Below are 22585 nucleotides of genomic sequence, written 5' to 3'. Positions count from 1 at the left end.
CGCTGCGGGCCGCGCCCCCCCCCCCCCCCCGCCCCGGCGGCTGACAACGGACCGGCGCGAGGGGCGGGCGCGTCCCCGGCAGCGGGCGGCGGAGCCGCGGGACGTCTCGCAAGATGGCGGCGCCCCTGGACATGGAGCCGTCAGCCCTCAGCCTGGAGCTGCTGCCGACCGACCCGCTGCTGCTCATCCTCAGCTTCCTCGACTACCGGGATCTGATGAGGTACGGGCCGGGCCCGGGGCTCCGCCGGATCCGCCTGTAGCCGCGCTGCTGGGGCGGGGGGGCGAGGAGAGGGCCGAGCCCAGCCTCGGCGGGGGGTGGGGGAGGCAGCGCCGGGCCGCGGGCAGAGGGGCGGGGCGGGGGAGCGGAGGCCCCCCCCGCGGCGGGGCTGAGGGGGCAGGCGGGAGGCCCGGCGTGCGCTTGCCGGGTGAGCCGGGGCCGGCCGCCGGGGTCCGCGGGGCCGGGGCGGGGGGACGAGGTGGCGGGTGAAGCCCGTGGGAGGTGGGGTGAAGCTGTGGAGGAGGCAGCCTGCCGCGGCGGGAGCTGCCGGCAGCTCGGGGTTGCACAACTTTTCGGTGCGTGGATCGCTGCGGCCGCGGACGGGGTCGGGGGAAGCGGGCTGGGGAGGGCTGTTACCGGCGCAGCAGGCAAAGCGCTGCCGGAGCCAGCATGTGGGAAAAGGGTTCGGCTTGTTCTGGAGGAGCTGCTGTGTGGAGGACATGTGCCTTTCCAGAAACAGTGGTGGTCTTCGGGGGTTTTGCCTGTTTTTTTGGGTTTTTTTTTTAAAGCAAAAGGGAATTTTCCTCTTTTTTTCTCTCCCCCGTTATATGTTGGTTTTGTTTGTAGCTGAATTGCAATTTAGAGATGAACCAATAACTGAATTTGTGAAATCAATAATTCTCTTAAACTGGTGTGTATCTATGGGCAAACAAAGGGCGGTCTTGTTGCCAGTAAATATATTCAATTATTTGAATGAGCTGTTGTTTGAGGAAAACCAAACGAAATGAAGTAGGACCACTTCTCAGGCAGAAAAACACGAATGAAAGTTGCAAGCTCCTCTTGGACAGTTGAGTAGGTGGCTGGAGAGTTCTGAGAATGAAGATGAGAGTATGTTTTTAGCTAAAACCTTACCAATGAAGTACAAGCACTGACAGTGATTGAAATCACAGTATTTAATCAGAGGGAGGAATAGGTATGAATAAAATAGAATATTAACAAAATGGTTATTGTTTAGTTTTTTCCCCACTGCTAAATATTAGTCAAGAAAGCTAAAGACATCAGGGAGAATTCTGTTAGGGTAACAGCAAAAAAGAGGTTAAGCGTAAGCAAAAATTATAACAATTGTTACAAGTCCAGTATGGATGATTTAGTAGTAGTTGCTAATGGTGTAGTAAAGGCACTACCTATTTTTGTTATGTATTTAGCAAAACGAGGTGGATTTTGCTGTGCAAGGACAATCAAGTGCTGTGTAGGTTTCTTATTTACAAGGTCAGTAATGGCAGTTTTGCATAACTCGCTGTTTATAGTACTCAAAGCATTAACTGAGGAAATCTCTAGCTTGGTTACATTTGTTTTAGTGACGTGTATCCTCTGACCATTGCGAAGATTAGTTTCCCTAGTATTCCACAGGCTGGTTAGCCTGGTGGTGGCTCTTAAATAATGGAAAAGCTGACAGGTGACCAAATATTTATGTAATTAATGAGAATGGCTTTAATTGCATCTTTGATCATCTTTGATGCCACGGTGACGTCTTTCCTACTAGAAATTACAGGCTTGATTGATAAACACCAATATAATAGATTTCTGCAAGGACTTTGACTTTGGGATATTTCTGTTGCACCCCCCCACCCCTCCAAAAAAAAAAAAGAATCACCATGTCATGAATGAAGTTCTTACATGGCTAAATGTCAGGGTTTGAAGTGAATGCGTTTATGTCTTCATCTTATTGCGGGGGGAAAGGGTAATGGCAGGGCATGCAGGAGAATCCCTTTACTTTGTTAAGGTTGGTTTTGAAATACTAATACAATTTTAGTTTAAACACCTTATAATGGATATTGGGGAGGAGAAAAAAAGGATTGAATTGAACAGATAAATATGAGTGATTCTCAGTGCAAGATGTTTTCTCCAGCCCTGGACTTTGGCTGATTTTACTTATCAAAGACAAGATTGAGAGGCATCTTTATTTCAGTATGTAACTATGTCCATTTACACTGTTGATCTTTCTTACTTACCAATTTCTGAGCTACACTGAAAAAAAACCCGAAAAGCAGTAACTGGAAGCTTAAGTTTGGTAACCTCATTTGGGGTATTCAGGTGTTAATCACAGCCATTAAAACACACACATTAACTGTTAGAACAAGCTACCAGAGGAAGCTAAATTGGTGGCATCTTTGGGGGAGTTTCTTTAAAGTCTATCTGATAATACAGCTCAAACACAGAAGGAAAAAGGTTTATTGACTGGTGTTCAGGTTAGATTGAATGAGGCAATAATTTCTTTTAAATTCTATGAATCTTTGAATAACACAATCATTCCCTGTATTACTGCTCTGCATGTTGCTGATGCTTTGCTGCACATTCTTATTCATATAAATACACTGAAATGTCTTGCTGTCGATACCAGTTGTACATTCCAGAAAGGCTTTATAACTGTAAAAGTAAATATGGGAACAGACTGTATTTGATGGCACCTCCATTGCTGCTTTTAAAGGGCAAGTTAGCAGGTGTTGGGAATATACGTTAGCTTTTGCTATCTCCTTGCATCAAACAAGGATCAACTTAAATGATTTCTGAGGACAGTTTTAGACCTATATTCTACAGGTTTTTTAATACTGCATTTGCAATAGTGCTGCACAGTGCAGGATATGATTCTTTTAATTTCCTGAAGTAGCAATGTAATCTGTAATGCAATGGCAAGAGTTTATATATGGTCTTCATTAGAGTCAGCTTGCAGTACTTATTTCCACGTCTATCATCCTTTGTATTTTTCCTGTGTCTGTCTTTGTTTCTGGTCATGAAGTTTGTTATTTAAACAATTTAAAGTGGAAAGTAACTTTGTAATATTCAAACTATAGTTTCTGTAGCTTACTATTTGAGCTTTCAGTAGTATGGCAACAGTGGAAAAGATAAGGTAGAGACTGACAATCCAGGTAAGAGAGCGATTTAAATCATAACTAGCCTGTGCTACTGGAATGCTTACTGCTGGTGGAGAGGAGTCACGCAGTAATCTTCCAGACAATGTTTACGATGGCGTAGGTCTACAGGATGACCTGCTTTACAAAATTACTTAATTGCTGACAGTTTTCAAAGTGTGTAGAAAAGTAGTTCACAACTTACACAGCTCTAATGAAGACTTTTAACCATTGTAAGCACAACTCTAAAAACGACAGCTAACTAACTTTTAAACTCTGCATTTATTTCATGAGAATGGAATATGTAATATACTGGTCAGTATTTATCTGTTTATTTTACTATTCTTTTGCAATCAAAGTTAATGATTTTATATTTATAGTTGCTGCTATTTAAGTCGAAGATTAAATCAGCTATCAAGCCATGATCCGTTGTGGAAAAGACACTGCAAGAAATACTGGCTTATTTCAGAGTAAGTGTGGTTGTTTTAAGTCTTTTTTTTCTATGAAAATGAGGCTTATGTTATTGTGCTGTCTGCTTATGTCCGCATTACTTCTAGTAACTCTAAGACTGAACTGGTATTCACCAGCTTCAAACCAATGAAAAGTTAATCAAAATGTATCAAAAATGTTGATTTCCTAAAAAAGTTTCATGAATGTGCGTTAAAAAGTTTTATGGATGAGTAGAGAAGAGATGCCCTGTTAATGCCTGGACGGGTAGAGAAGAGGTGTCCTGTTAATGCCTAGGCTGAAGGAGAAGCTGCAGCTTGACCTTATCAGACACCAAATATTCTACGGAGGAAAGTAATATTTCTCATTCTGAGTGCTGTAATTATGAGGGTTACAACTGGATGGTTGTGTCAAGGGTAGCCATGACTGGAATCACAGAATAGTTGAGGTTGGAAGGGACCTTTTGAGATCCTGTAGTCCAACTCTTCTGCTCACTCAGGGTCACTTAGAGCAGGTTGTCCAGGACTATCTCCAGTGTCCTATCAGTGGGCACTGCTGAGAAGAGTCTGGCTCCATCTTTACTCCTTCCCATCAGGTAATTCTATGCATTGATAAGATCCCCCGAGCCTTCAGAAGAGTTCCCCCTAGGCAGAAGAGTTCCAGCTCTCTCAGCCTCTCCTCCTGTGAAAGATGCTCCAGTCTCATAATCATCTTTCAGGCCCTGCACTGGACTTGTTCCAGTATGCCCATATCTTTCTTGAAATGGGAAGCCCAGAACTGGACACAGTACTCCAGATGTGGCCTCACTGGTGCTGACTAGAGAGGAAGGATCACCTCCCTTCACCTGCTGGCAACACTCTTCCTATTGCGGCCTAAGATGCCGTTGGTCTTTTTTGTTGCGAGGGTGCATTGCTGGCTCATCATCAGCTTGGTGTCTACCAAGACCCCCAGGTTCTTCTCAGCAGAGCTGCTTTCCAGCCGGTCGGCCCCCAGCGTGTACTGGTGTCTGGGGTTATTCCTCCCCAGGTGCAGGACTTTGCATTTCCCGTTGCTGAACAGGCGATTCTTCTCTGCCTGTTGAGGTCTCTCTGAATGGGTGCACAACCATCTGCTCTATCAACCACTCCTCACAGTTTTGTAGCATCTGCAAACTTGCTGAGCGTGTACTCTGTCCCATCATCCAGGTCATTAATGAAGATACTAAATAGTATTAGCCCCAGTATTGAGCCCTGGGGTACACCACAAGTGACTTGCCTTGATCACCCTTTGGGCCCGGTCGTTCAGCTAATTTTCGGTCCACCTATCTACTTAGCAAACACATACTTTGTTAGCTTCGTTATGATGATATTAACAGAGACAGTATCAAAGGCTTCACTAAATTCGAGGTAAACAACATCTGCTGCTCTCCCTTCGTCCATCAAGCAAGTCACCTCATTGTAGAAGGCTATCGGGTTGGTCAAGCATTATTTCGTAAATCTATGCTGACTGCTCCTGATCACCTTCTTGTCTTCATGTGTTTGGAAATCCTTTCCAGGAGGATTTTCTTCATCATTTTCCCAGGGAAGTCACACTGGGCTGTGTAAAACGTTTTACATATGTGGGTCTGGAGGTGGTGGTGTTTTATTAATTCTTAAAAAGCTCACTTTCTGTTCTGCTTGCTTGCATTGAACTCAGGATGTCTGTTAAGTGGAAGCTAACAGATAAAGGTATCAATCTGCATCTTGCTAAAAGAGCATGTTTTTCTCAAGAGCTGAGAAAGCTAGTGGAGTTGACTGAAGTGAACCGGTTTTGTTACTGCTTATCCCCTGCTTGTGTCCTGTTTTCTAGACAGTATCTTTCTTTTTAGATTGTAAATTGTGAGGAGTATTAACTACTTACGACTTCACTGACCAGTTCCGTGTATTTTTCCATTACTGAGGTGGTCCTTGTACTACACGAATAGCCTAAGATGGCAGAACAGCTAGTGATAAAGAGTTAATATATTATGCATAAGTGGGTGAAGGAGGTAATTTAAGAAAACGTTTCCAAATTTGTAGTTTGTAATCTATATTATATCATATGGACTGTATTAAAAATTAACAGTAAGCAGAGTTGAATCCACAAGGATGAACATACTGTGCATATTCTAATTATATGCAGCTTATGAAGATGTAACACAACTTGTAAAATTTTGCCTTGAGATTCTCTGCATAAAAATCCTAAGCAATATTCGTACTAGAATCCAAACTAGAAAGCAAAATCCGGTGGGGGGCAGGGAAAGAAGGTAGGGAAATGGGAAGTTCAAACTGAGTACCTGATGCTTTAGAAGAGGAACTTGGTGTGTGTATGGGGGAAGATGAGGGGGTTATAGCGCTTTACTAAGGAGAACTGGCTCTGGGGTTGGTTTCTGAGATGCTGGCTTCTCCATAGCCGAGAAAAACTGAGTAATGAAGGCTGTAGGTAATTTCTACAAATAACATTTGGAGGGTGAAAATACGCTGAAACCTCTCTCACCTGCTGAGAGATAATTCACTTGGGGTTTTTTCTTTTACCTCTTTGGTTTGACATTAGTTTATCTAACTTCCCAGTTTAAACTTACTCTACTTTTTTTCCCCTCAGCTCTTCTTCAAGAAGTAAGGTTCTTCTCTCCTTTTTAAAGCTAAAGAGATCTTAAAGGTGATGTCAAGACTTCTCAGTTGTTACATTTTTTATTTAGGTGTACGAAGCTGTACTGAATCTTTTAGATTCAGCGTGCTGGTTGGAGTTTGAGGAGTTGGAATATATCCTAACACAATGATGCAAGGGCTGCTACAATTTGGAGGCAAGCATCCTTTGTCAGATGTTAGTCAGCACTTTTTTGGCAGCCTGTTTTCCCGTAGCCTGCTGTTGTGCCTGTGAGGAGAACTGAATATGCAGTAATTCCTTAAGTGACTGACTTTCCAGATCAGTGCACAGAGTTCTCACTTAACTCTCTGGTTTACTCCTTAATCCTTCTTACTGGGTAAATAAAGGAGTTGTGACTAATGCAGTAGATCAAAAAATGTGATTTTTTTTTTTTTGAAGACCTTTTCTGTGTATGTGTGAAATGTGATCTCAATTAGCTATTCACCAGTTCTAAGATTTAATAATAGACAGCACTCTGTTTAAAGGAACACCGTTTCTAAATTTTCCCGTGATGCTAAGTACCCCAAATGTTTCCTGATTCTGTTCCAAGTTGCCGTTGAATAGATGCCAGAATTAATTGAGTTTGTGTAGCTTCACGTGACTCAAAGTGTTCCTGGCTTAATATTATGCATACTGTTTCTGCCAAATAACAAATATTAACTTACTGGTTTTAGAAGTCAAGCTTTTTAGGCTGGTATTTGAACTTATTTTCTTCACGTCCACTTAGAGATGAAAAAAGTCAACGAAATCAGAGCTGGAAAGCCATCTTCATCAGTACCTACTCTGACCTAGGAAGATATATCCGATACTACGCTACATTGAAAAAAGCCTGGGATGACCTAGAGAAATATTTAGGACAGCGGTGTCCTCGGATGATTGGTTCTTTGAAAGGTACGGTGTAATACCTGCTTTCTCTAGTAGGTTGGCTGACGCGGCATTGTCTGTTATAAAGTTTCATACTATTTTCATCCTAGGTGTGTGCCTCAATTACTGTAGCCGTGAAAGTCAAGTAGATGTGCTTTCCCTTCCCCTCCAGTAAATAAATAAATCGGACCACGTGTAGTCCTTGCGCAGTTACTAGTGATCCATAGATTCTCTGAAGATTTCAGAGAAGAAATTAATTTTGGTTTTTTTCTAGTGATCTGTCTATTTTCTTTATCTCTGGATAATCAGGAAATGAATACACTTGTACTGCTTTTATCTTTGGTTACTATGACTGATTTTTTCTGTTTATCATTATTTTTTAGTTTAATAATCCCATTACTTCAAGGACCTGGGACCTGTTGGTGTGATTTTATTTGTGAGATTTTCTTAAGACCTAATTAAAACACTTTCACATGAAAACAGGCATTTTAAACTAAAGCCAAACAAAAAGGAAGTATTTTTTTTCTCTTCTGTAGGTCTTACTGTGTTCCTCTAATGAAGGTAAATTAGTGGCTGAACAAGAATTTTTACTTCCCCCCCCAGGATTCTGTTTTCAAATTAAGTTTGTGTTTTAGTACTTGAAGTACTTCCAGTGTTCTGGTTCATAAATTTTACACAGCAAGACATACAGCATATTTGGGCTTTTCTGGTATAGGGACAAAATAGCTCTTACATTTTCAACTGTATTCAGTCTTCTGTATGAAGTTGCCTGTTAGACCAAGATGTTTGATTTAACATGATCTGTGAAATTAAGAGAAATCTATAGGCAGTGATCTGTTTCCAACGTAAATCTTGCATGTTTCTTGGCTTGCTGGATAGTGCTGGATTCGTAAGTTTTGCTAAGTATTTGTGAATAACGGAACATGGTTGGAACTTAATACTTACTGTTTTCTTTAAAAAATGTTTTGTTTTGTTACTTCTGAGTGTTAGTAAGGAATGCCTTTTTAGGAAGAGGCCAAAAGGGTTATATGTAGCCTGAACTCTTGTGTAACACAGGCCGTAGCACTTGATGTAGATATCCATGCCTTGATTTCTGTAACTTTCACGCTGCTCTGTCAAAAACACAGACTTCACTCAGGTGTACAGAACCACTGAATTGTCAGTCAAATATTTTGTTAATAAAATGGAAAGTATCTGTGTTGGAGGTGTTGAAATGAAATGCTTTTACCACAGTTTTACTTTCAAAATCCTCCCAAGGAATTTGGTGCAATGAAGCTTCTCTTTGTCTACAGAAAGACAAAAATAAATTTAAAATTATCAATTTCCACACTTGTATAGTGATGGCAGGTTTTAGCAGGAGCTCTTCCATAACTTGTGCCTTTTTAATACCATTTGTACAAGATCTTGTTTCAATGAATTGTTAAATTATGCCATGTAAATGAAACTGATAATGAATATGAAAAGAGTTAAAAAAAAAAATCACCCAAAAAACCTTGATTGGAACAGATCACACAGGCCACCCAATTGATCTTTAGTAGAAGTGAGGGTGCGGAAACCCCCTGAGGTGTGTGTGTAGGTGTAAGAGTAGTTACTCCCCACGCCCTTCTGTTGATGACGATGTGAAAATCCCCTTGTTACAACCCATTTATTGCTTCAGATTCCAGGTGAATGCTGGCTGCAGCCAACACTTCTTTGTTATGGATTGGACTGGAAACTGAAAGAAGCAACCCTTAGAATGATGAAAGAGTGAAATCGATATGGCCTAAAAGTTTTAACTGGGATTCAGTCAGCTAATGAAAATATTGTGGGGAAAAGATTAATTTCACTTTATGAATACTTTCTGCTGAAGTCAGGCCTGTTGAGATCTTGTTGGATGGAGATTGGTGTGCTGTATTAAGTAATCAGTTAATGTAATCAGCTTCCTTTCAAATTTACGTAATATTCATTCTGTGCCACCTAGCATACAATAAAGTCACCAAATACTGACTTGAGTCCGTGTTCGTTTGATCAAGGTATTTACAAATTCCACGCTTTGTATTTGAAATACTTGATTTTTAGTGATTCTGGCCACTAGCGTGAATTTAATCAGTGGAAGATTCTTGAGACCGTGCTAGTAGACAGCTGCGTCCCAAAGTTGGACTGAATTTGTCTTGCTTTTGTATGTCTGTTAGTTCACTTTCTCTGAATTATAAGTGGCAAAATACTTTGAAAAATATATTCCTTTTGTGAGAACATAAAGAAAAATTCCATAATGCTAAGGTTGCTGGGGCTACTTAAAATTCGCTTTGGCAGTTGAAAACATGCTGTTATGTCTAGAATGTAGCTAGTTTTTGCCTTATTTCTAGCCACGCAGCTCTGGAGAAATGATGTGAAAGAAAATTTTAAAGGAAAAGTCTTAACACAAGTTCTGGTATTCACCTTTGTCAGGAAGAGCATACTGGGCACTTGGGGGCAGAGTAGTGAAGCAACATTAAATTTGAGAGTTTCGTAGGAGCAGCAGTTCTTGATTCCCCCTCCAAAACTGCCACTTAATACTCTGTTTCTTTTTGTACACAGAGAGCGTGCGGGAGGAAGATCTAGATGCTGTGGAAGCACAAATAGGTTGCAAACTCCCTGATGACTATCGATGTTCATTTCGTATTCATAATGGACAGAAGCTAGTTGTTCCTGGGTAAGGAGCGAAAACTACATACCAAGTTATTAATTCGTTTCGTGTTTCTTGGACAGTTTTTTTATTAGAAAGATAAAATGTCTGCTGAACAGGATAGATGAAGCATTTAAATGTATTGTAACTGAGTGACAGCTTCAAGTGACGCTTCTAGAATTGGCTATCTTCTAGTCTCAGAAGTAATTGAAAACACAGTGTAGATTTCTAATTGCTCAATTACTCTATTACTCTTACACTTCAATCCTTTTTCCAAGTGAGAAGCTTTTTTTTTTTTTTTGGTAATAACTAAAATATCCAACTGTTAGACTTTTAATCACACCACTGCAAGTTGCTCCCCTGAAGTTTTGCTTTGTATTACATAAGTAAATTAGCCTCTTGGACTCTACAGGTTTCATTATTTAATAACTTTTTTCTTTAAAATGGTTAGGGAATAACTTTGAAACCAGGTGGTCCTTTTAAGTAGAATCAAAATGTCAGTTCTGCAAATGAAGTTTTCTTAGTAGAAGATTTTACAATTTTATGCTGTTTCAGCAATTAAAATCTCCTTTTACATCAAAGTTAGAAGGCAAATGACCAAACATAGTTTCCTATCTTCCAGCTATGGAAAAAGTTAGCAGGTCAGCACTTGATGAAGTGCTGCAAATATTAGCAAAAGATGGAAAGCTAGGGCAAATCACTGCAGTGTCTGCAGGGGGCAATGCATTCGTGTTGCTTTACCAAAACCTTCACTAGTAAAGAAGGTGCAGCTTCCTCCAATTTTAGTGTTGTATGTGCAGAAGGAATATGGGAAACAGTTTTATGCAACCATAAGGATGACTTCTAGTTCTGTTTCTTTTCCAGGCGAGACTTTTTTTAGAGCAGGTGCCCTAGTTCTGTAGACTTCAAATGGAGCTCTGCAGCTTGTGTGCTTCCTGCTCTTCCTACTATTTTTTCACTCCCACAAAGCCTCTACTGTGGCGATGTGCCTGTGGAAGGGCTGTGGGAGCAGACACATGCCTTTGGGCATGCCTTTCAGCTTGAGCAACTGCCAGTGGCCTCTCGTCCATTACTGTGCCCTCAAAGCGAGGGCCTGAGCCCTACACACAGGTTGACAAACCTTGTTGGTGGAGCACTGACTGGGGGACTAGTTAGGTCTGATATGCCGGACCCTGGAGCAAGAAGGGCTGCCACACTGCGAGTGGAAGGTGTGGTCTTACTGTTGGGGACAGGCTTGCTTTCTTGTGGGAGGTGAATACTGGAAAGATCAGGTGTAGGTAGTAGAAGTCTATGCGGCAAGTTGTTGGCGTGTTAGGTCAGAAATGGAGGAGATTCGGGAGTAGTTGTCATTGTTGGATGCTTCAGGTTTCTGTGTTTGGATGTTAGCATTGCTTTTTAAACTGTAGAACATGCTAATTCCTCGTGAGACTAGTAAGGCGAAAGAGGAATGGAACCTGTTGCCCAGGATGGGAGCAGCTTATATCATGCTGACGTGTGGCAGCTTGCGCCTGAGTCACTGCTTTCATAACACCAGTAAAAGCTTAGCATCTGCAAGAGTTTACGTCTGAGGACACCAGTGAAAGGCAAATTAGAAGGGAGTATGGGTGGGGAGGTGTACATTACAGGTTTGTGTACTACTCTTATTGCTAAGCGCACTGCTGTAGTGTGTGCCCTTGTAGTTGATTACTTTGATCATGTTACGCCTTTTTATCATTCTTGCATTGTCTGCCCCTTTGTTACATTGAGTGTAGGTTGCTTGTTTTTTTTTATTTTCACCCTAGCTCTCATCTAGCCCAACATTCATATCAATGTTAACTTTAGCTTCCGATGCTCACCTCCATTCCTAATCTGTTACACATTTCAGATTAGTACTACTTTTTTCCAAGTGTATATTTTCTTTTCTTATGTATAGAGAGGCTCCTTTTACTGTCTTACATCCACTTCCTTATTGGCAAAAACAAACACATAAAAAATCCCATCCTTTGCTGTGATGCTTACAAAAAGCTAGAGGAAAGAATTCGAAAGACAGTTGCCATGTCATGCTGATGAATATTGTCTCATTCTTTCCTTGTATGTCTGTTTACTTGTGTCTGTATGCTTTAGGTTTTATACTGATATTATAATCTCTCTGACTCAATAGTTACTTTCCTTGTTTACTTCTCAATTGTTTCTCCAAAGCATATAGAGCACCTTGCTCACTGCAGTTTTGATCAATGACTGTTACTATAGCAGCTTGGTATTCTAATTGAAAAATCATGGATGCTTTGACAGCATTGAAATGAACTTGCACAAAACTTGAGATGGGGAGCACTGGTTATTATTATATTATGCTACTATAGGAAGCTGCGTCAGCTGTGAACGACTTCTTTGAAGTAATTGCAGACATAATGGGAATCACCAACACAGTTTAAGATGGTGCTTTGGGATGCATAAAACATACAAGGAAGTGTTTATCTTAGAGACATCGTCTTGCTTTGTGAAGGTTTGATCTTGTGAACTAATAACCTAGTTCAGCACCTGGATATTGGGCTTTATCTAAATCTAATATGCATCTAAAGCATTGATAGAATCAATGCTTAGAAAAGATTTAAAGCTATCTTTGTATTGTGAGTGGTATCTTCTTGTTTATCTTTCCTTTTTTTGTTGTCGTCTGTTAAGTTTGATGGGAAGCATGGCACTGTCGAACCACTACCGCTCTGAAGACTTGTTGGATATCGACACAGCGGCTGGAGGTTTTCAGCAGAGGCTAGGTCTGAAACAATGCCTTCCTCTTACTTTTTGCATTCATACTGGCCTGAGTCAATACATGGCCCTGGAGAGTGTGGAGGGACGAAATAAATACGAGATCTTCTATCAATGTCCAGTAAGGAAGATATGTTTATACTTGTGAACGTACTTTTCTAATGATTGATGGTGTCCCTTTGCATGTTACCACATACCTGAAATATTTTACATAGCATAAGGTGAATACTAAGAGATGATATTAGTTTGTTACTTGCCCCTGAGTTGCCATCTGGTTTTCATCAAAGCCCACAAGTGGAATGGTTAGTAAGTGAAAGAAATTTACATTAAGCTGTTTATGGCTATAGCAATTTCTATAGGTTCATGATGGTGGACAACATTCATCCTTATTGGAAGGTATTAAATTTAATTTGCTCAAACTGTGGCAGGTATATACTCTTGACCCTCTTTCTGTAAGGAAGAAAAGGTTCTCCATTATGGAAGATCAGCATCTGTATATATCTTCTCCCCAAGATATGTTAAATGTAAACTTACTACAATAAATGATACCCCCTGGTTTGTAAGCAAAACTTACTTTCCAGTGAAAGAACAAATTGCTCTTGAACAGCTCCTTTGTAGAACATCATTATTTGAGTATTTTTCATAATTCTTATAGCTGTAGTATTTTAAGATAGGCATGTTGTTGCTAGTGAAGCTTAAGGATATTATACCTAACAAGATTTTAGCCCTCTTTCTCTTTACCCATGCCCTGATGATTTCCCCTGCCCACCACCAACAGAAAGCGGGGCGAGTAAAGGGTGTTTCTTGTTAAAAAAAAAAAAAAAGATGGGGATCTTCATCCTGCTATGGAGTTCCTGGCTTTTTGTTTTCAAAGCATGCAGCAATGAGATTCCTAGGGAATGCCTTGATAATGGATCACTTGAAGGATGTTGAGATTCCCCTTTGTATTACGCTGAGCATTTAAACCTCTGGATAATGCTTGGGCACTTGGAAGGTTACTTACACGCTTATCTTGTGGTTCATCTGTGGACAGCCCTGCTTGTTTCAGGGGAGAATATGGTAGTACTGGAGCTGGGATTGTTTAGCCTGGAGAAGAGAAGGCTCAGGGGAATCTTACCAATGTTTATAAATATCTGATAGCAGGGCATAAAGAAGTCAGAGCTAGACTCTTCTCAGTGATGCCTGCCCAATGACAGAAGAAGAGGCAGTGGGCACAAGCTGAAACACGGGAAACTTGATCTGGATGTACACAAAAACGTTTTTACTGTGAATGTGATGGAACACTGGAACAGGTTACCCAGAGAGGTTGTGTAGTCCCTGTCCCTGGACAGGGCATCATCCTGGGCACCTTGCTCTACCTAACCCTGCCTCAAGCAGAGAGGTTGGACTGTCTCTTCCAACCTCAGCTGTTCTGTGCTTCTGTTCTAAGGCAGTATTTTGGGGGGCCTTGTTTCTCGAATGATGCATTAAATCTGATTTTATATGCATGAGCTTTAGTGGAATGCTCAAGCTGTATATTCAGTGATCACGTGAGCACTCATGGGGACAGATGTGTGGTTTATGTATTTGACTATCTGATTGGGAGTATAATGACGTATTAAGCAGCCAGATTTTAGGTTCAGTGAATATACGGGAAGTGTTCCCTATGTTATATTTCAGGTGTTGAATTTTAACCTTCTAATGCATCCATAACCTTCTTTCCCTTTTAGGACCAAATGGCTCGCAATCCATCTGCTATTGATATGTTCATTACAGGTAACACTTCAGATAAAATATTCTGCAAAATGTTTCAATTGCGCTGTTTAGAAAATGCGTGTCAGTATGACTTGAACAAAGCAAACGTTCTAAATTTTCTGTGCTACTTGTAAGACTCTAACCTACTTTAAAACATCAGCGGTTACTTGAAATGAGATGCAGGTTTTCTCTATTAAAGCTTGTCCTTCTGTGTGTCTTGTATACAAATCACTCAGTGTACTAACCTGTCTAACAAGATGAGCAAAACCTTTAACTTAGCCATCATGGGGGTGATGTAAGCAGTTATTAAATACAACACCCAAGTGGACAGAAAGATTTTTTTTTTTTTTTCCCTCAGTAGTTTTTGCAACCATGTTAGAAGTTGAAAATATTTTGCGTCCCTTAATGAAATCTAATTAACTATAAAAATAGCTGCAGAAGAAGACCCTTCTGGATTTTTGATTTGCCTGATTGCTTTGTTCAAAGGATAAAAGAGGGAAGGGGAAAATTGTGTAATTGTTGTTTGGTTATGTAGTAACTAAATGTTGTGATCATCTGTCTGACATGTACATTAACTGGAATAGTTTTGATTATTTCTTTTTGTTAATCCACTGGAATCTGGAAATTGTGGCTTTGTCTAAATTAATTCCTCTCACTCGGTGGGAAAGCAGATGTGTAATAAATGGCACCAAAATTAATATTAAAATTTAGCCTTGCACATTTCTTAGGAAATACGTATAAATATTTCAGTGAGAAACCACATTAGGCAATGCTATACCATTGCTGGTTTGGGTTGAAGGTAGTCAGACTCTTAGCCACGCTAATTGTAGGAAACCTTTCTATGTATTGATTGATTGTATGAACTGATTTCAGTGTGAAGTAGTCAACCTGTTATCTCTTTTACAAAGGTCATTGCAGAATGCATTGTGTGCTTTAGAACCATCATAGGAAAGATATAGCAAAAGCTCAAGAGTTTGGTTACTTGCTTCTCTCCGCCCAAGGATGATGTAATGCTTTAAAGCTACTCTATGGTGAATTGGTATTGCTGCTCAAGGTTGCTGCTTTCATGGAATTGAGTCAATGGTGAGGTGATCTGACATCATACTTAAATGTATTCCACTTGGCTGAAAGGGTTAATCTTGGCTTATCGCAGAGTGGAGCATATACATATACAGCATTTCTCTTGTCGTTTTCAAGGTGGCAGGGTAAATTGGTCCACTTTCTCCATTCGGAGTTACTTTATACAAGGTTTGCATTTTGTGGATTAGTGTAGCAAGGAGGATAATAAACTTGGAGTTCCTTAGACTTCCAAAAGATCAAAGGACAGTACACATAGCTCTTGCTCAAAGGAAGAAGTGGTAAGTACACTTAATCTAACAGGAGTGGTGGTACTGATAACACGTCAGTGAAGGTGAGGATAATGGTTTCTTAGTATTTCAGCTTAAATCCAGTTTTGTATCAGTAATATTGACAAATAGTTGAAGAACTCTGTACTTTTCTATTGAGCTCTATATTGCAATGCTTGGAAGATATATGGCTGAGAAATTCTTTTACAGAGAGCCGGTATGTCTTGTGTGAAATTTTCTTCTTTGAGAGTTAAATGTGACAGCTTGACTGTCTACTTAGAAATCAAGCTGTTCCTAAATAATGGCTGTAGGTGTATGAAAAGCTGTTCTCAGACAATGGCTGTAGGTGTATGAAAATCCCAGGTTCTTTGGAATGGCATATAGCCTTAGTCTTCTGGGTTTGTAGCAGGAGCGCAGTGTGTGTCTATGACATACCCCTGTTTTTAAGGAGAGGGGAATTCGGCAACTTGCTAGCATGTTTCTTAGAAACTCTATTCATATGGAAACCTGCATATCAAAACTAAGTCTGTAAATCCACCAGCGGGCTTGCATGTCTCTTGTAGGTAGAATAGTTGGAAATATGTATACAAATAGTAGGCCACTATACGTGTCATCCTTCCTAGTCATAGCAGAAGAGTCATGAGCAGGAAACCAGATGATGAGAGACACCAGCATTTGAAGACCGTGATTATAATGTGAAATACTTAGCTAAGAGATTCTTTGTTTGCTGTGTCATTTCTGGAGTATGCACCCTTAACTCTTGGTTCTTGGTTGGTTTCTCCAACTGATCTTTGTTAGTAGAATGGACTGGAATACGGACTGACTTATCTAAGTAAACCTGAGAGTTTATTATAAAAATATTCAATGCTTTAAACTGTTTCCTTGGAAGTACTTAATGTAATGTGCTTAGTGGTAAATTCGCCTGTCCTTATGAATACTTTCCTTCTTTGGCATCTAGGTACATCTTACTTGGAATGGTTTACATCCTATGTAAACAAAGTTGTAACTGGTGGTTATCCTATCATCAGAGACCAGATTTTCAGGTATTGTGACTGGGATTTATAACCTCACTGCAAGGTTTGGATGCTTCTTTTAGAATGCTGACCTCTTTCCGAGTAGTTACGGGTATCTGATACAAAAGCTGATGGTGGAGAAACAAGAAAACACGTGAAACTGATTGAAGAGAAAACTGTAAAACAGAATGCTTAAAGAAACTTTTTTTTTTTACTAGAAGCTTCAGAGTTTGTAACTTTGCATTAACAGGACCAGAATTTTGCATTATAACTGATCTGAAGCTTAGGTAACAGCATAATATTTATTCTGCTTGTCATGAGTGTGCTGCTGCTGCAGGACTGTTCTGAGTTATAAAAAGGCAATTGTTCCAGTGAACTGGTCTCTAAAATAACACTGTTGAATATGTAAATAAACAGAACTTGCACTTCATGCACTTTTAATTTCTTCTAAATAATAAACAAGAACCTTATTTCTGTCAAACTGGGATGCTATAGAACCAAGTTCCTGATCTGTAAATTAATTTGCTGTAGGAGTTGCTAGGTTTTGTTTTTTAAATAGCATAATAACACATCCTTATAAAACAAGTGTGTCTTGATTGACTTGAGATCCAGTTATACACCCAGCTTAATGCAAGCATTAATGGAGGTACAAAATGATCCACAGGTGTATGAGTTTAGGTAATGGGGAAGTATACATCATGAAGACACTGCATACATCCTTTATTTAACTGCCAAATGAACAGTTAAGAATTACTTTTAACCTAGTACCACAGTACTCTTACAAGTAATCAACTAATCACTTTACGTATTTAGCTTTCTGTATTGAATGTACAGAGCTACTTGCAGAGTTAATGTTTTCCTTTCTGTAGGTATGTGCATGATAAAGAATGTGTTGCTACCACAGGAGATATTACTGTTTCTGTGTCCACATCTTTTCTACCTGAACTCAGTTCTGTGCATCCACCACATTATTTCTTCACTTACAGAATCAGGTAAAAATAACAACTGAATTAACTCCTACACACAGGATAGACCCACGTAACTTTCAAAGCATCAGTTGTTGCAAACTTAGGCACAAAACATACTAAAAATGAATAGGATGGGCACAAGAAGCTGTACTTTTTAATAAAAAAATACTAAATCATTACCTGGTCAGGTGCGCAAAGTACCAGTCAAGTTGGTAATTGGTAAAGTGCAGTGATGGGGTGGGGGAAAGAGTTACAAGTAACTCTTGTGATTTAGAAAGGGGTAAATAACAATAGATAGTGAAGCAGAGGCATGGAGATGGATCCCGACAACTGATTCAGTATACTTTACCTTAGTGGTTTTTTTTGCCCAGTTTACTTTGAGAGAGATCCCAAGGATACGAAATTTCTTAAAATGTATGAAAGTAGTTACAGAACTATTAAGTACGCTGTTTGGCTTCTAGAATTGAAATGTCCAAAGATGCTCTTCCTGAGAAGGCTTGTCAGCTGGACAGTCGATACTGGAGAATAACAAATGCCAAAGGTGATGTAGAAGAAGTTCAGGGACCTGGAGTAGTTGGTAAGTAAAAGATTGCTTTTACAAACCCAATAGAGAGAGTGTTTTTGTATTTAATGTACATTTATGAAAGTTAAGTTATTAGCCATTCATCATGGTGACAGAGGGTAGTAGTTGTATGGTTTGTATCAAAATCATTTTGTTGCTTGAAAGAGACATTTATCTACCTGTTTTGTCTTTTAAGTTGTTTTTCAAGGGATGTCTGAACACCTTGATAGTTAAACGCTCTTCAGACAGTTTTTAACATCAATAGTTCCTGAGAATCATTTATGCATCCACTGGAATATAAAATGATCTGCCCGAATATGTTGTGGAGTACAAGTGCTTTAGCAAACTGCTGAATTGTAGTTCTACTTTAGTCCTTACTTTAGTCCTTAGTTCTACTTTAGTCCTTAATAAAGTCCTTATTGTGATCTAATATTTTACCAACAGGGGAGTTTCCAATTATCAGTCCAGGGAGAGTCTATGAATATACCAGCTGTACTACGTTTTCCACAACATCTGGATATATGGAGGGGTATTACACCTTCCACTGCCTCTACTACAAGGACAAATTCTTCAACGTCACAATTCCCAGATTTCATATGGTGTGTCCAACGTTCAAGGTGTCTACGGCACGAATGGTAAGTGGAGATGCAGTTGTGCTTATCCTAGTTTTTTTTTCTCTGACCTCTTGTTTTCAGAGAACACTTGGGTTAATTTTAATAGGACAGTGTAACTCTGTGTTTAAACTCCAGTGTCATGTCACTTTTCAGTTTCGATTCTTTTCTTGAAAATAGCTCTCTTTTTCAGAACAATTTCTCAAAAAAAAAAATAGTAGTCTAAAAGTATTACTCAGTCTGAGACTTTGGCAATTTCCCATTATGAATTCTTTCCAGCTTCTCAAATGTTTATTGATAAGAAAACACTCCTGGTGCAAAAATTACAGTACTGAACAGTATTCAGATTGATAACTCCATACAAAACATGGTCCAATTAAGACTAAGTCTAGCAACTGTAGTAATCTTTGTGGGCAGTTTGTACATTGGTAAAGCCGTGTATCCTCATTGCTTTGACATGTAGTGCTACCAGTTTAATTCAAGACCCTCGGCCCTAGCTTTTATAGGACGCTGTATGTAGCTATGAGTCTTCCTCCTCAAGTCTTCGCCTCTGTCTGGTATCAAGGTCAAACCTGGTTTTATCGGTGAGATCAGGGGCCCTGTGGCTTCTCGACAGAGGTAGAACGTGACCATTCTGTTGTCCGGTGTCTGAACACAACTGCCCCTCAGGATGCACAGAAATATATATGTGTGCATGTATGTCTATTCAGGGCCTATGTCAGAGGTATATCTGATTATGCAGACCACAGCAGTGTTGAGTTTTGTTTGCTTGTTTTGTTTTGTTTTAAGGAGCTATCTCATTTCTTAATTTGTACCTAGAAACGTGGCATGGCATTAGCTGTTTGGATTTCATAGTTCTTTTAAATATTTTGTCTTGGTATGACCACACTGTCATCTGTTTTAGCTATAATAGCATCCCTACTTTCTTAAACAAGTTTCAGTTAATGACAATTTAAAAATTATAGCGGTCTGTCTGATGTTCATTAGTCCTCACTGAACATGCATTCCATAAAGTCACTTAATGACTTCACAAATCAGTACGATATTTAGCTTACTGTTAATTATAATGTAGTTTTAGTTTGGAGATTGCAGGTGAACTATATAATTCCTCTCTTTCCTTTGGCACATTTCGAGAAGAAAGCTTTCTTTATTTTATCACTAGCATAGCCCTTATTTAGTGACTATTTCAGATAGAACTTGAAAGTTTTTGTGCGAGCATCAAGTCTTTCCTCAGGGGTAGGCATCTACTTGGATGCTTTCTGCCGTTTTTAATGGGATTTGAGACACCCTCATTACCAGTAGCTCTAACAGTAAGTGCCAGCAGATGTCGTGCTTCTAACAGAAAATGGCACCTCTTAACTCTTGCTCACGCTTACGGGAGTTGTAACCTCCTTCCATTCAGTTGACTGTAAAAATAATTCGCGTTTCTCTTTTGCTCTACCTCTGTTTTAAAGGTAGTAATGACCCTTTGTTTTTAAACTGCTTCTATTAAAAGACAACATAAGCCACCAAGAAAATTGGTACAGCTAAGGTACTGAATTGTGGCTTTACATAGTTGTACCTATGAAATAACGAAGGCTAATGGGTATTTACTGAGTTAAAGGTCAAGTATTTGGCAAAATGATCTCTTGTTGCAAGTTAAGCTTTGTAATTATAAGGAGCTGGTTTTAGGACATAGAGCACGATGTCTACTTCAGCTGATTGACGTGATAATGCACACTTAGATTTTTCTAGGCAATTGTTGGTGCTTTCTTATAACTAGCTGGAATAGATGATTTTAATTAAATATGGATGTGTTTTGTATTAGGAAACAAATCACAATGAATATGCAGTGGATGAAGACGAAGATTCCACAGATACTGATGAATATGAAGATCGACGTAGAGTGTTGGACATTCCTGCACCTTCTGGACGCTGCCCACGTCATACCTGATGGGATTTTTTTCAAAACAAAATAAACTGTTTTCAGAAGCTGAACTCTTTGGGGCTAGTGCATAAGAATATTTCTGACTATTGTAAATGAACTTTCTGTTGCACATCAGGGCAACTAGCATGGATGTTGGTGCCCATTCTAATATTCATCAGAGTATAACTTTTTTTTTCCTGGTTTGGAAGTAGGGAGGGGGCTTGGGGGGGGCAGGGGAAGGGAGGGAGGGAGAGGAAGAGAAAGGTGTTTGGGCTTTGTTCACTTTTTTCCGAAGTGCAAAACAGCTTGATAGTCAGAGGTAATCATATCTTACATTTTTAAACTATTGGCTATTTATGATCATATTGCAAATATGGTGTGGGGATTTGGTTTTATACAAGCATTTAAAATTAGCAATAGATAAGATGGCAAAAAAGGTGTATTCTATTGTCCTTTCTCATGAGTTTCTACTCTTGATAACTCCTGCTAAGAATGAAACTTGCAGTTTGGTCTGTGTATCCCATTTGGGTGAGATCAGGTGCTCTTATGCTCTTTTTTTTTTAATTAACATAGAAGTACCAGAAAATTCTGGTCATCAAATGCATAAATTAGGAAACTGGCCTTATTTTTAGACAATCTTTCAGCTTAATTTTTTGCTAAGTGACTCTGATTGGATAATGCCTTTTTGGAATGCAGTGTACATGCATAATCTGCCACTCGGTAACCAAGAAATTTCTCAATGACTACAAAGTATGAATTTGTAAATACGTTTTGAGTTTTTTCTTTATATGAGGTTTGCTGTTCAGACTTTGTCATAGGTGACAAATTTATGTTAAAGTATCATGTTTCCCTAAATCCTATATGGATTTTTGTACCTACACCTGAATAAAAAAAGAAAAGAAAAAAAAAAAGGGAGCCTGGCAGAACACCAGATGACTAGAAATTTTATATTTAAAGAATATCTGTTTGCTTTATCACTTTTATTTTGTTTCCATTGTCATTAATAAACAACTTAACTGCCTCTCTTGCTGTGAAGTGCTACATGGGACTCGTCTTGCCAAGACTTGAGCAATAATTGTATGACTAACATCGCTATAGTCAGTTCCTCTTTTTGACATCCAGAATTAGTAGCTCCTATGAGGAAAACTGGTATATTGTGGTTCCAACTGAGTGTTTCCATTATTGACTAGTTACTGCTCATATAGAAAGCCTGGTTTTTTTACAAGCCATAGTATTAGATTCTCTGTGTGCTCATCTTTCTCTAGTGCCACGCAGCATTTGGATCTTGCACAGTGGTACGAGGTAGAAAAACAAATATTGAGTATGATCCCTACCACAGTCGTTCAGGTGAAACGTCTAGAGAAGCAAAATAAATTTGTGTTGTCCCTTGCAGAAGTCTGAAGAGCAGTGTGAGTTGCTGGAGTGGTTTAAAAACGTTTCCGTTTTGAGGATTCCTCAGTATTGGCTGTGAGGGGAAAATGTGATGTTTGTGGCATAATGCTTTTTCTTCACAGAAACTTCATCATCTGTTAAAAGGATCAGTGAAAAAAGGATTTAGTGGAACTAGAACTTATCCCAGTGCTGTCTGTTGTGTGTTTTTAAGGACGGGTATCTCTCATGGTCGCAGGCTTGCTTGGTACTTTACCAGGGTCTGTGTGTTCCGGTGAAGTGGTATCAGCTGAAGGTCGTAAGGCTCTACAGAAACACTCCCAGTGCTTGGCCACTTCGCTCTTCTCAGGGAGGGGTTCTCCCTCGGGTTGTTAAGAGGAACTGTAATTATTGCTTACTGTAGAAGAAGCCAAGATACAGGACAATGTTATTCTGTCAACTTCTGAGCACTGTGATGTGAGGGTTTGAGGCCTCTGCTCCAAGCACAACCGGTGGTCACAGGACTCCTGCGAACTGCGCGTGTTCGGAGTGCGAAGGTAACCAGGTAGGAGGAATGGCACGTTGCTGTTACTGTACCACACGCGTTTGTA

General features: G+C 39.7%; 1 protein-coding gene across 1 annotated transcript; it reads left to right on the top strand.

Moving 5' to 3' along the window:
* The first annotated feature begins 24 nt into the window (after window positions 1-24).
* Window positions 25-21627, top strand: FBXO3 (F-box protein 3). Its single transcript, XM_075163392.1, has 11 exons — window positions 25-220; window positions 3507-3596; window positions 6944-7107; window positions 9637-9751; window positions 12383-12587; window positions 14176-14221; window positions 16505-16589; window positions 17429-17551; window positions 17989-18104; window positions 18534-18724; window positions 20508-21627. The coding sequence occupies exons 1-11, from the start codon at window positions 114-116 to the stop codon at window positions 20631-20633; spliced, it is 1368 nt and encodes a 455-aa protein (XP_075019493.1). The 5' UTR covers window positions 25-113; the 3' UTR covers window positions 20634-21627.
* The last annotated feature ends 958 nt before the right edge of the window (window positions 21628-22585 follow it).

Source organism: Calonectris borealis, chromosome 14, assembly GCF_964195595.1.
Source record: "Calonectris borealis chromosome 14, bCalBor7.hap1.2, whole genome shotgun sequence".
Taxonomy (NCBI): Eukaryota; Metazoa; Chordata; class Aves; order Procellariiformes; family Procellariidae; genus Calonectris; species Calonectris borealis.
The sequence above is the reverse complement of the archived record's forward strand: the minus strand, read 5'-3'. Positions and strand labels throughout refer to the sequence as shown.

Coding starts and splice junctions, on each gene's coding strand:
- FBXO3 (XM_075163392.1), top strand. CDS start 114: ATGGCGGCGCCCCTGGACATGGAGCCGTCAGCCCTCAGCCTGGAGCTG. Junction 16,590..17,428: donor ATCAGAGACCAGATTTTCAG/GTATTGTGACTG, acceptor TCCTTTCTGTAG/GTATGTGCATGATAAAGAAT. Junction 18,105..18,533: donor TCAGGGACCTGGAGTAGTTG/GTAAGTAAAAGA, acceptor TTTTACCAACAG/GGGAGTTTCCAATTATCAGT.